The sequence below is a fragment of the Oncorhynchus mykiss genome, chromosome 24, assembly GCF_057628025.1.
Source record: "Oncorhynchus mykiss isolate SJ-2025 chromosome 24, ASM5762802v1, whole genome shotgun sequence".
NCBI classification, from domain to species: domain Eukaryota; kingdom Metazoa; phylum Chordata; class Actinopteri; order Salmoniformes; family Salmonidae; genus Oncorhynchus; species Oncorhynchus mykiss.
In genome coordinates this window covers 11,598,805-11,613,257 of record NC_143045.1, presented here as the reverse complement: position 1 = coordinate 11,613,257, position 14,453 = coordinate 11,598,805, and the positions used below count along the sequence as shown (strand labels likewise).

Genomic DNA, 14,453 nt, shown 5'->3' with positions numbered 1-14,453 from the left:
TAAGACTTTCCACCATTTTCCCCATCTTTCTTTCTTTAATAAATTCAAAAAGAGTTCCCCGCGACTCTTCAGTCACTGAATGACCAATCTGCATGAAACTTGCTGTGGCATCTATGGACAATGCCACGTCAAGCAATATTTTCCAGACTAGTACCTAAAAACATGGCCGCTATTGACCAATAAACTTTCATGTGTGCGTGGTCTGGCACTAATGCATATAAATCCGTCATTTGGTACACATGTTGAAAACACTCAAGAAACAACATATGCAAGAACAATCATATCGACCACACGGTGGCGCTATAACGGACACGTTTCTATTTCTTGATCGGTTTGACTCAGTGATGAAATTTGGCACACATGCTCTGGGACAGGAGTCTAGCTTACCCACAAACTCAAAACACCACTGGCCAAATTTTGACAAAACTTGAGTGAATGATGTGTCTTGCCATAGAGACCTGGCATTTTCAAAATTACACTGATTGGCTCAAAGGGACGCTGCATCATTCGTGGGGACGACATGTTTACTGTTGCCTAATGATAGGGAGTATTTCCTCACCAGGAAAACTGGCCCAGTCTAATGATCTACATGTCCAACTGTCCTTACCTTTGTTCTGTCTGTCATGCTCCTCCTTTTCCTTCTTGGCCTGGATGGACATCAGCCTCCTACTCTTAACCGTACTGATCATGTCTTCCGGCTCCGCGGCCACCGGCTCTGCTTTCACCTTCACCTCTTTCTTGGTGCTACCCTCTTTCTTCTTCTCCACCTTGATGGTGGCTGACGGCGTGTCGCCACTGGCAGCCTCCTCGCCTTTGACATCAGCTTGTTCCTTGCGCCGTTGCTTCTCAGCCCGCTTGCGGTCGTTGACCTCCTTGAGCGAGGCCAGCCTATCCTTCCACAGCTCGGCCGAGCGCTGCTGCATGGAGTCCACGTGGTCCTCCACCGAGTAGGTCATGAGGATGCGGTGAGACAGTGCCACCAGCAGGCTGGCCTTCTCCGTTGACGTCAACTCGAACACCTCCACCGCCTCCAGCCGCTCAAGGAACTCACTGCTTACCACCTGGTCGAAGCCCCCTAGGGGGCCCCAATCATCCCCCCCGGAGCCCGAGTCATCGCCGTGGGCATCACACGGCCGCAGGCACAGGCGCACCAGCTCAGAGACAGAGTGGAGGGTGAGGGGGATCTCCGACAGAGGCATGTCCAGCTCGCTGTAGCCCTCGGCCAGCTCGTCCTGCAGCAGGGTCTGCAGCAGCACCACCAGCACACGGTTCAGGTAGAGGAAACCTGCCTTCTCCCCGGCCAGAGCCTCCATCAGGGCCACTGCCGTCACCGGGTACTGGTCATCGGGCATTAGCAGGCCCGCGTAGCAGTTGAGGAAGTCCGCCACCATGGCCACATCTCCGAACAGGGAATTGGGCAGGCCCTCTGGCATGTCGACCAGCTTGAAGACAGGTAGTGCCTTGCCGCCCTCGATCTCCAGGTCCTCATAGCGGCGCTGCTGCTCACGGCGCACCTGCAGCTCCTTCTCCCGCCGCTCCTTAGTCTTCTCCCGGAGCTTCTCCTTGATCTCCTCACGCCTCTTCCTCATCACGTCCCGCTTCTCCTCCTCGCTCATGGCCGCCCATTTCTTCTTGTGCTCCAGCAACTCCCAGCGCTTCAGGACAAGATCGCAGAGCTCCTCAGGAAGCCGGCCCCGGTCCTCAGGCGAGAGGGCCTTGGCCGCCTTGGATATGAGACAGGACATGGCGTTCCTCTTGTCCTCCTTGCCCTTGTGCTCCTTGTAGTAGCGCAGCAGATGCAGGGCCATGGGGTGCAGGGACTTGCCAAGCTTGGGGGTCCCTGGGCCGGTGCTCCGGGCTCTCTTCTTGGGGCTTCCAGCGGAATGAGGGCTCTTGGCCAAGTCCAACAGAGTCATTTGCTTCATCTTGGGTTTCTTGGTGCCTCCAACCTTTTCATCCTTTTTGAATGATGCCTTCTGGCCGCTCTTGCCGGGGGTCTTTTTGCCAGTAGCAGATTTCTTGTCTCCAGGTTTTTTGCTGGATTTGGGGGAGGAGAGTACAGAAGCCCCACCCTCTCTTTTCTTGGGGGTTCCGGAGTTCTTTACCTTTAGAGGCGAGCCATTCATTTTCATCTACAAAATAAATAGATGCTTTATTGATTCAATCCATTGCAAGACTAAATATGCTAATTCAATTGAACATCTAACAAATCCTCTGATTCTTTAGAAAACCACTAAGCCAGCTAAAATATAGGCAAATGAGATTACATCAGCATGTATAAAATTTGAGAAACCTGCATGTGGCCCCAGATTGTAGGGCTCAGGGGCATGCCGAGAGAATCATTTTTCTTCTCGTTCCCCGAATTCCCTCCTCCCGGGTTGTTCGAGGTCTTCAGCTTCTTACTGGGTTTGCCCTCTGAGCTCAGGCTCTTGCGCTTGGCTGAGACTGGATTCTCTGTGAAAAACTAGAAGGCAAACAAAACTATTAGTCACATACTTAAAAACAAATGTTATATAAAAAAACACACTGCCGTCAGAAAATATTCATACCCCTTGACTTAAGTTGCATGGACTCTGAAATAATAGTGTTGAACATTTGTTAAATGACTACCTCATCTCTGTACCCCACACACACAATCTGTAAGGTCCCTCAGTCCAGCAGTACATTTCAAACAGATTCAACCACAAAGACCAGGGAGGGCACCTATTGGTAGATGGGTAAAAAACAAAGCAGACATCGAATATCCCTTTGATCATGATGAAGTCATTACACTTTTTCATGGTGTATCAATACATATCACACTACGAAGATAAAGGCATCCTTCCCAACTCAGTTGTCGAAGAGGAAGGAAACCGGTCATGGATTTCTCTAGGAGGCCAATCAATGGAGAAAACTGAGGATAGATCAACATTGTAGTTGCTCCAAAATACTAACGTAATTGACAGAGTGAAAAGGAAGCCTGTGCAAAATAAAAAATATATTCCAAAACATGTATCCTGTTTGCAACAAGGCACTGAAGTAATACTGCAAAAAAAATGACAAAGCAATTCACTTTGTCCTGAATACAAAGTACTGGATTTGCCCCAAACATATTACTGAGTAAGCCTCTCCATATTTGCAAGCATAGCTGCGGCTACATCATGTTATGGGTGTGCTTGTAATCTTTACGGACTGGGGAGATATTCAGGATAAAAAATAAATAAAAAGATAGATTGGAGTTAACCACAGGCAAAATCTTAAGAGGTTCAGTCTGCTTTCCACCAGACACTGGGAGATTAATTCACCTTTCATTAGGACAATAACCTAAAACACAAGGCCAAATCTACACTGGAACTGCTCACCAAGAAGACAGGGAATGTTCCTGAGTTGACAATTTAGTTGATTTAAATCTACTTGAAAATGGCAAGACCTGAATATTGTTGTCTAGTAATGATCAACAACCAATTTGACAGAGCTTGAAGAATTTATAAAATAATAAAATGGGCACAATCCAGGTGTGGAAAGCTCTTAGAGACTAACCCAGAAAGACTCAGCTATAGTCACTGCCAAACGTTCTTCTTCAAAGTATTGACTCAGGGGGTGTGAAAACTAATTCAAAAATTAGATATTTCTGTATTTAATTTTCAAACAATTATCAAAAACCTCTAAAAACATGTTTTCACTGTCATTATGGGGTATTGTATGTAGAAGGGTGAGATTTTTTAACATTGCAATTCAGGCTGTAAGAACAAAAAGTAAAATAAGTCAAGGGGTATGAATAGTTTCTAAAGGCAATGTATGATGCTGTTTTGTCTTACTGTTTTATTTTATCAACATGTTCATCACATAATCCATTGCTCCAAAATCAACAGATTATGTGGAGGTTTTTGGACAACAAAAAAAAAAAAAAGTTAAAACCCCATATAAATCTAGGTTTACCTTGTGTGGATCCAGGAGGAAGTCGCTGAATTTGCTGGGCAAGTTGAACTTCTTCACCAGTTCATCCTCCACCACCCAGGGGGCCGTCTCTCCCATCCCAAGCCGGAGTGCATAGTGGCGGATGAAGTAGCGCATGATCTCCTTGGTCGGAGGGCGCTCAGTCCGGAAGAGGCTGTCCACTGGGACATCACTGATGACCTGTTGGTGTAGGGTTTAAAAATGTATATAAATTATATAACATAGACCCCAGTGTTATGTTCATTACAGCATGCAATGGAAAATATTTTCAATCTATTTGGTAACGGAAAACAAAAAATGTGCATTTCTTATTCGACAAGTTTAGGTAGCCCCTTCCTGTTCCGATCCATTTCCCCCCCATTGTGTAACCAATGAACACGACCCAGTTACATAAAACATGTGCACACTTGATGGCCAGAAGTGAACCAGACATTTTAAAGCAGTGGAGAGGATGCCAACCTTGTCCTCACTGATCAGCTTCACGTCATACTTGTGTGGCAGGAACTTTGGCATCACCCATCTCTTCTTCTCCTCCTTCATAGCGGTGGGAGTTTTCCTGGGGGAGCGCCGTGCTCGGTCACCTAATGGGAAACAAGCACACAGTATATTTTTTACACGCATGTGAATTTTTGGGAATCAGGCCTGTGTGGATTGTATGCTATTTTTACATGTACAAATTTGTCCATTTGACAATTCTCTTTAATAATGTAAAAACTGAGGTCTCTGAACTAGCACACATCTTAAAGTGCTGTATTTTAGGGATGTCAAAACTGATGGTTTTTGGTTTCAATTAAGACAACCAGTTGAGGTCAGTTGCTTTACTAATCAGCGACCTTAAATTCATCAATCAAGAAACAAGGGAGGAGTGAAAACCCGCAGTCACTCGGCCCTCAATGGAATGAGTTTGACACATGGTTTAAACTGACATGTTTATTATTTTTTGCATTGCATTCATATATAAAATAGTTTTCCTTTAAAACCTCTTAAAGCTAGGGGGCAGAATTTTCCCCTTTGGATAAATAGTGTGCCAAATTTCAACTCCCTGCTACTCATGCCAAGAATATAAGATATACATATTATTCATAGATTTGGATAGAAAACACTGAAGTTCCTAAAACTGTTTGAATCATGTCTGAGTATAACAGAACTTATGTAGCAGGCAAAACCCCAAGGACTAACTGTTCAGAAATATTTTGTGGTGACGTAAGCTGTTTTTTTTTCTGGATCAAACGCGCTTTATAAACGGACATTTTCGATATATATGGATGGAATTAATCGAACAAAAGGACCAATTGTGATGTTTATGGGACATATTGGAGTGCCAACAAAAGAAGCTTGTCAAAGGTAATGCTTGTTTTATATTTTATTTCAGCGTTTTGTGTAGCGCCTGCTATGCTAGCTCCTTTGTTTACTGCTGGTGCAGGCTATCAGATAATAGCTTCTTATGCTTTCGCTGACAAGCATTTAAAAAATCTGACATGTTGACTGGATTCACAACGAGTGTAGCTTTAATTGAGTATCTTACATGTGTGATTTAATGAAAGTTTGAATTTTTCAAATTGTATTTGAATCTGGCGCTCTGCATTTCCCCCAGCAATTGGCCAGTTGAGACGCTAGCGTCTCCCCTATCCATATTGAGTACCTTACACCACTGTAACTGCACTGCAATTAACATTTTGTTGGGAAAAAACAAAAAATGGGTCAGGGTTTTCCTTAACTTTAAGGATCCCAATTTAGTTTAAACGTTCACACACCTACTGTGGTGGATTTTGGTGTAGGTTACCCAAAATCTAATAATTGTATCTGTTTGCACAACATGTCCCAAAGGTGCTGTACTCACTGAGGCTCTCTCTCTTGCTTTCCCTAGTCTCCCTGGGGCTCTCCTCCTCTCTGGGCAGCTGTTGTTCCTTCTTCTGGTTCTCCTGGCTTGCATTCTCCTTGTCGCTGGAAGGAGAGTCGCAGGCTCCCTCTAGCTTCTTCTCTGAGGTCTCCCCCTCAGCGTTCCCCTCAAGCGGGTGTATCTTCACAACCTTAACCCGCAAACTCTTTTCCTTCCCCACCTTGATAAAAACAAAATTAATAGGTGGAGGGGGATAAAAAGCTATTTAATTTTATATCAACATATTTTCCATTAACAGTATTTCTTCCACCTTCATTGACTACTATCACACCACATGAAAACAAACATTCACAGCATTCGACAACAAAAAAAAAAACAACAACAAAAAAAAAAAACTCACCAGAAAGTCACACTCCTCATCTATGGCGTACTTGGTGAGGATCTCCACCCAGGCCTGGTCCACCAGCTTGTCCAGGGAGACCGTGTTGTGGTGGACCATCTCCAGGACGGGCTTCTCAAACCATAGTGGGTATTCCTCCTGAAGCCTGGACATAAAACACTCATGTCAAACATCTCATTTATCTAACACTCAATAGAAAATGCCAGCAATAAACAGTCTTCTTACGCTAACTGATTTGTGTTTATTGGTGCACTTTCACTCAAATCATTTTGACAGATGGCTTAGTGTGGCTACTGCTATTTCACTAATCAAGTCACCTGCAAATGCTTTCCGTAATTCATAAACATGCATGGAGCTGTCCAATCCAAGGAATACATACAAACGAACACACCTCAATGAAACAGACTGCTAGGACCACCAATGCCTATCCTATCTGTACACAACCACTTCTCCAACAGGGGGAGCCAATTCAAACCCTGGCTTCCCTGCCTGGTATAAATAGACATCTTTAAATACGGCTGCTGATCCTGACTGGCCTGCGCTGAGGGTGCCGGAGGAGCACAGCCTGGCTGCTCTGAGGTCATTCGTGTACACACAGAACTCAAAGCTTAATGTCCTCCCACAGCGCTCAATGCCACAGCAGCCAATCTGGACACGTATCAATTGAGAGAACCTAGACCTGGTCTATAAACAATCCCTAATCCAATCCCTTCAGATGCACACAAGTGCCTAGGGGTTGTTTCTAGACCAGGCCACACTCTTATTTTGCACCCTCCTCTTTTCATGAAATAAAATGCATTCTCCCCGTCACTGGATTCACTAGATTCCAGGATGACTCAATCCATACGCCCTGCAAATAGAAAGGAAGGAGGCGTGCGGGGAACGTCCAATAACACAGGTGTAAATCATGTGACCTTCAACTGGAGTCAGTGAGCAGTGTGTGCTACAGACGGAGCTACACTGATCTTTTTAGCCTCTGCATGTAATGATGATTTATATTTATTTTGAAACAGAGCATTTCTGTTAGCGGTCGTAATGTTGCTCAAGCTAGACTTGCTTGTTACTCACAGTTCAGTGACTTCATGCTCCTCCTCCCAGGCCTCCTTGTGTGTGAGCTGGTTGCTGCCGGTGCTCTTGCATGTCCAGATGCGTTCTGCGTATCTCTGCAGGCGCGCCTCATACTCGCTGTAGCCATTTAATCAGGATAACAACATATATTCCCCTCAATCGCATAGTGTGAGTACTAGGACACATGATAGGAACATCCACTTAGTCACTTGACTCAGTTAGCTCTACAGCATACCCAGAGAGACCCCGCATTCATAATTAATGAATCATGTCAGGAGCAATTGATCTCAATAATTAAAAGGCCGGATGTGAGGGACGTCCAACACCAAGCATACATTCTGGATCCTTTCATAACAGAGCCAAAGTGCAGGATAATCCACAGAAACGCCGTGCTCCAGCTGAAACTAAATCTGACAAGTCTTCCTCTCTGTAGGGACTAAGCAATGTGTTAAAACACATGTTTATATCATTCGGACATTGGCATCTAGAACTAGATGTTAAGCAGTACAAACTTTACTTATTATATTGCACTGACTCACAAAATGCAGAGCACAAACGTTTGGTTTGATGATGCTTTGCACTGGTATAGTAGTAGTATTAGGGTTTGTTTACAGGTGGCTCGTAATTTGCTGTTTATCAGATAAGGTAGTGTACCTTTAGACTAGACAGACAAAATGTGGGGATCTTGGCCTAGTGAGTTATGCAGCCCCAAGGAGCAATACATGTCAAACTCACGTGGGGCACCAAAATACTTCTGTATCTTTTGGTAGTAAGGCTAGGGGACCTCAAAACAATGCATTGAACTGTATTTTTATTACACCGCTGAGCAACCTGAACGATGCATTAGTATATCAATCGGGCATGCACCGGCTACACTTGATTGGAAAGCGAGTCATGTCACGAACACGTTTGCCTTTTCTTACAAGTCATATCACAACCGTTGTGGTTCCAACAAGTCAAACTTACCAGTTTGATCTGCAAGTCAAATCCTTCCGATTTGATCATGAGCTAACGTTAGTGTCAGAACTGACGTGATATAATCTGCTTGTTCTTCAGTCTACAGCTAGCCATGCTAGTAAACGCGCCACCGAGGAGACGGCATGACAAACTCCGAGACCGTGAGAATCACCCAAACCAGTTATGCATAGATCAGCTAGCTAGCGCAATTGTCAAATAATAGTAGTAACTTTAGTAGTACTTAACCAGACAAACCGTAACGTTAGCTAACAGTTAACTAGTTTTAAAAAGAGAGCACAACTTTGACTACGAAATAACAGTGAGTGACTGTGTTGGCATATTACGATAGGGAAAACAATCCCAAAGAAGCACTACAAATCCGACATAGCTAACGTTAGCTATTTAGCTATTATTCATATTCAGAAGCTGAACAACATTTAAAACACTGACACAAAACGCGATGTTCCGATAAGTGTGCATAATGGTTTTGCTTTGACAGTCAGCTAGCTAGCTGGCGAACTGAGTCGGCTTTGCCATAATGTGAAAGGATACTCTTTGTTCCTGAAGGCCTCCTTGGTGTGTTCGATAATGTAGACCTCCTCCTCCTCTGGGCCTGGCGGCTCGGCTAGCGGCTTAACCAGCGGGTAGGGTTTCCGGCCCAGCAGTGGTGCCATCCTGAATACGAAACGGCAGCGATGACGTCTTAAAAAATAAAACTCCTACCACAAAACTAGGCAAAATATGACAATATGGCCTTAGCATGTAGTCAAGTATCCACAAATATTCCAGGAGCATTCAACGTGTAGCATCTAGCTAGCTAACCTAGCAAGTCGGCTAAATCCTCGCAAACAATAACACAGCACTTCTTGCTAGCAGTCAAATCGCATCCTTGTTCTGTTCGCCGGTAGTTGTGACATTGTTAATCAACACAAACTTGACAAAAACAGCTGTTTAAAAATGTACAATGATAATGGACTCTTCGGGTAGGCTATCCGGAGAAACTTCTGCTAGCTTGTCCCAAAGGAGGATGGAGAGGCGAGCTGACAGAATTCTCCAACTCGCGGCAACAGCGGAGGTTCTCGTCAGGGGGTCTGGCGCGTTCTCCACTCCAGTCTCAAAGACTAGGCCTCTTCTCACTGAGCGATTTTTTTTTTTGACTCGCAGTTTCCGTCCATGAAAGTTTAAGTTGTTACAATGATAGTAAAGGGTTGTAATAACTTAATTGAAATATGCAAGAGATGAATTACTGGGTTGGAAAAAATGGCGGGAGTTTCCGCCCGGCAAAAATAGTGCACAACCCTAAAACTCAGTTTCCCCAGCAGCAAATAGCGTCGTATAGATTTATCCCGCCCCTTTCTCTTTCGATTGGTCTAACAAAGAGCGATCCTATTGGCGCGTTCTAGCTATAATTTGCATATTTCCGTTAAGAAATGCCTACTCTGAAATGCGCGTGTGCAATAACTCAATTCGCCGTTGTACTACTTATAAACAACGCATTTTGTTTACTACTTTTGCAAAGGGTAAATTTGACTAAACTTAGTTCACTCTATTCGTAACATATTTTAGTTTTTGGAACAGAAAACTGTATTAAGATAAAACGTTCAATCAGTGAGAAAATTAGCCAAAAATCCATCTCGCTCCATGTTCTCCCATTGCCGGCGACTAGGCTTTTTCTCATCCCCATATTTGGTAGTGAGTGGAAAAGCAAACCGGATGCTTCACATTTATACATCTGGTGAAATACCTGTCTCATTGTCCAATCTGTGACTACAAACTGGCGAGCTCTATTGTTTCCAACCCTATTTCAAAATGGTGCCCTCCTCTAGAATGAAATGTGATGAAGCCCGTTTCATAGTTAGTATACTTTGATTTGCCGCTGTTGTGTCAACACATTATTTCAAATGTCAAATGACAAGTAATTTTAGACATTTGTCACTACCCGACCTTTAACTAAGGCTTATATCATGTTAGGGGCGTGGTTTAGCAACGGGGGCTGACGAATATTAAATAATGAGGCAGTGAGTAATCTCGCTAACTCGTGTTTGGCTTTGCCCCCCCCTCCTCGCTTGTTCTGCCCACTATAACTAATTTGTTCCCATTGGAAACGACCAGCTGTGGTCTGTCTTGGGTTAGTTATAAAAATCTTTGTTGTAGTCCTAAAACCCGGAAATTAGTTATATCTGGTTCGTTCAGCCACATTTTCTAAACCCAGAAGGCCACACATTGCGAGACTTCCGGGAACGTTTGCGAAGCAGACTCGGAAGACCAGACCTGGGTTTAGGGTTTGAGAACTGAATGAGAGAAGTGGACAATTCTTCCTTAGTTGTTGATTTTCTTGAAATCTAAAGAAACAACCTATATGTGAGTCAATTTCTTAAGTAGCTGAACATGTTATTACTCCAACCTCCGAAAATTGACAAGCTGACACGTTTTTATTTTCGGCAAAACATTTTTGTTTATATATAGGAGTGCAGTTTGCACATGCGCAGTTCGGAGCGAGACGACCGTTAGAACAGATTACGTATTTTTTTGCGCATACATTTAGCAAGCCAACGTCGCCAGGACATTGCCTACAAGCGTGATCAGGAATTTCTAATGAAGAAGCATTTCTACATATCTTCATACTAAACCATCTTTGGTTCAGCCTTCATGTGGGAAAAATTTATGGTGAAAGAATAGGGTTTTGGAATTAACGCGAAAATAAGGTCTGAGGTTAACACAGGTTTAGGAGATCTTATACGTTTTGTTCTATGAGATAACAGCAGTCAGTTAACATGAACTTTATGAATTATGAAGTCTTTATGTGATTATGTGTTTTTTATTATTACATAAATTCTTCAAAATTCACAAAAAGTTAAAGATTATCTCATGGAACAAAATGAATACCACATACCTTTTTTCAGCATTTATCCAAAAACCGTACAAAAACGGCATTCATTTTCCTCATAGGCTTTCTCCAACGAACCATGCCGTAGTTAGTTCCTACGAAAAGACATCTTTACTATTTCTCTATAAGGTATGTGGTAAACACAGGTTTGGGAGATACTCTTCATCAGTCACTTTTTGTGTATTTTGAAGACTTTTGAAGAATTTATGTAATTTAAAAAACACGTAAAGCACATAAAGGCTTCATAATTCATAAAGCTCTTGTTAACTGACTGCTATTATCTCATAGAACAAAACGTATAAAATCTCCTAAACTAGTGTTACCCTCAGAACTTATTTTTGGGCATTTATACCAAAACCCCATTCTTTTGCCATGATTTTTTCCCATAGGGATGGCTGAATATATAGCTAATTTCCAGGTTTTAGGACTTCAAGCTGGCGAGCTCTATTGCAGCCGACTTTAAAGGCTAGTCGAGACTGACTGATCTACAAATCACCTGGCTTGCATCCTAAATAACTACTCAATATTATTTGTAGATCAGTCAGTCAGTCACAATTTACCCATGCTACATCATGGTCTTGATGCTCTTGAACACGGCCACTGTCTGTGGAGTATGCAGATGGCACTCTAGACCTTTCGAATATTTTATTTTATCGGGATATGTCATCAAAATAATAAATATATTATACTGTAACAGCATGTGGATAGCAGCTTCTGACATGCTGTAAAATTCCATCAGCCACTGTAAATTATGTATCTACAGAGTAAGTACCATAATCAGGATTTGAATAGAGTACCACAGTATGTCATAATACTCATAAAACCTAACGGTCAAACTTAGAAATGGTTCCAATTGATTTTCAACCATTAATTTTCCCCATGGGGGATTTTAGAAACACTTCAAATAAGGGCTGTGTTTCGTGTAGGCTTACCCTGATGTGACGCTTTGATAACTGTGTAAATCTCTCTCAGACAAGGTGACTTTTATCAGAGAGGAAGAGGAAGAGAGAGGCCCAATTCAGCGGAAAATCTGTCTAAGCCGTTGGTTGTTTTTTCATTGTTTTTGCCCACCAAGTAAGGAGTTTTTGTATGGAGGTCAATAACAGAGTGTCGAATTAGCTCAACAACAAAAATTAATGGTTATTTGCTACGTGAGATTTATTTTATCTAATAAAAGTTTTGTAATGCTTAAGTTGTTACGAGTGTACTGGTATAAGTAGGACACGTGACATCCCGGCATCTTTGAGAAAAAAACACTTTCTATTGGAGTTGTCTCGAGATGGCTATGCATATTCATGTCATGAGGCTAGTGGCATAATATTTCTCTCCATTGAAAACTGGCGGCTGACGTCAACAATCCTCATCGAATATTTAAAAAAATATTACAATAATAAGATGTATACACCAATCCAAAGAAAGGATAGGCGGGACCTAGACAGCCCGCCATGCCGCTTTGTGGACAACGACTCCCATTGTTAGGACGGAGACACCTGTATCTTGTCAGTATATCCATAATCTTTGATTTTATCAATATATAAACCTGTAGTTAACTAACTAGCTAACTTAGATGGTGAAGCTAGGTGTTCTGGATAATGTTTGTTTGTGAATGTGTGTGAGGGATGGGTAGCCTACTTCAAGTACTTATTGACTTGTAGCTGCCCTAGCTAGCAGTATTATTTTGGTCTGTCTTTTTGTGAGGTTTCAGAGATGGACTAATTGATTATCATTCTCTCTTGAGTCAACAGTGTGCTTAGTTTACTACAGGAATAGATTGATCTGTTTGCTGTTACCCTCTGGACAACAGATCATTAGTATAGCTAGTAGGCATGGTTATGTAACCTTATTCAGTCCTACCTGCTATGGTGTGTTTTAAATAAATTGGTATTCACACGTCTGTTTGTTTTTTGGTAAAATTACTGTCATGTTATTGATTCCAAATTGCAAACCTTATTTGAACCTTTTCTATTCCAGAACCAATGTGTGTGCCTGAGTCTTATCACCTCTCAACTAGGTAATCTATTTCAACCTGGAACACTGTGCTCCTGCTTTGGTCTGTTTCGGTCATTGCAGGATGTCCTGAAGAGCAGGAGTGAGTGAACGGTTTTGTCCCAGCCCAGCTCTAACACCAGACTTAAATAATCATCATAACGAATCACCGCGATAGGCCTTGATTTGTAATCAGGTATAAACTGGGCTGGAACAAAAGTGTATACTGTACACGCTCCTGCTATTCATATCTGGACCCGCCCACCCCTTTAAGTCATTATTCTGTACTATGGGTACAGCTGAACTTGTTGACTGATACCAAGGAGGCGGATGTTAAGAAGAAGGGAGTAGCTGCGGACCAGAATACTGCAGCAAAGGCAGCACTGGTCCACACCTGCCCTGTCTTGTCAGATGAGTAGTATTGGTTGGTATTGTATGTGCTTTTAGGTTACTCTCTATGTGTAGACTATTGTACTGGCCTGTGTGGTACAGTCTTTCATTTTTTTAGTAGTTTGTTGCATCTTATTGCTTAGTTTATAATTTTTGTTAACTTTGAATAAAATATAAGCCACAGATTGTTAACTTCCTCCATTTTGTACTTCACCTTTATACAGTAGATGCAGACCCGAAGACATTCAAGCAGCACTTTGAGAGCAAGCATTCCAAGTCTCCAATGGTCCCAGTACTGGTTGATATGTAGGTCTAAGTGACCACACACACTGAAATGGACCTACAGCTGAGGTAAGATTCTTCCATCATTCACACACAGACATAGTGTAAACCACCAGGTTGTTAACAAAACACTGTCCTCAATGCTTAAATTATATTGTGTATGGCTCAATTTGTGGATATCCTGTGATCACTCATCGTCTTTAATGTTGTGATTCAGAGACACACGATGACCACCATCTGAATGACATTGAGGGACACGCTGAGACCCCGAGTATGACTGGACATGGCCCCCCCCCCCCCCCCCCCCCCCCCCCCCCACACACACACACACACACACAGTTCCCCAACCAATAGCTGTCCCTCAACCATTCAAGACCCCTCCCACAGTCCCCCACCCCCAAATAAAAATAAAAAATACAATTAATTCCATTCCCCACCCCCAAGAACCTCTCGTTATACCAACAACCAAGAGAATGAACTAAAGAGACAAAGGAAGAAGACAGAAGAAAACAGCAAATAACAATGCAAAAAATATATAATTAAAACAAAATAATACATTTAAAACAAAGGACATCAAGGACAACTAAAATCATAACAGCAATGCCAACTGTATATGTTTGTGTGCATGTCTGGCACTATTACATGTATGTGTGTGTTCTTGTATGCGTTTATTTTAATCAGTGTGTGTATATACAGTGGGGCAAAAA

The 14,453-nt window shown here is 42.6% G+C and overlaps 1 protein-coding gene and 1 long non-coding RNA gene across 2 annotated transcripts in view; one reads left to right on the top strand and one right to left on the bottom strand.

Annotated features, from left to right (window-relative positions):
* LOC110503318 (tyrosine-protein kinase BAZ1B) overlaps nt 1-9,531 on the bottom strand; it is a 29,533-nt gene extending 20,002 nt beyond the window's left edge. The window contains exons 1-9 of the mRNA XM_036961235.2: nt 9,024-9,531; nt 8,754-8,876; nt 7,245-7,361; nt 6,177-6,321; nt 5,777-5,996; nt 4,396-4,517; nt 3,919-4,116; nt 2,294-2,464; nt 608-2,132 (exon numbers count right to left, since the gene is read on the bottom strand). Of these exons, the coding sequence (XP_036817130.2) occupies nt 608-2,132; nt 2,294-2,464; nt 3,919-4,116; nt 4,396-4,517; nt 5,777-5,996; nt 6,177-6,321; nt 7,245-7,361; nt 8,754-8,875 (2,620 nt within the window). The 5' untranslated portion in view covers nt 8,876; nt 9,024-9,531. The remainder of the gene's footprint in view (nt 1-607; nt 2,133-2,293; nt 2,465-3,918; nt 4,117-4,395; nt 4,518-5,776; nt 5,997-6,176; nt 6,322-7,244; nt 7,362-8,753; nt 8,877-9,023) is intronic.
* Nucleotides 9,532-10,454: 923 nt separating this feature from the next.
* On the top strand, nt 10,455-14,237 carry LOC149972364 (uncharacterized). Its single transcript, XR_016491320.1, has 2 exons — nt 10,455-13,815; nt 13,964-14,237. It is a non-coding gene; the product is annotated as an uncharacterized LOC149972364 (long non-coding RNA).
* The last annotated feature ends 216 nt before the right edge of the window (nt 14,238-14,453 follow it).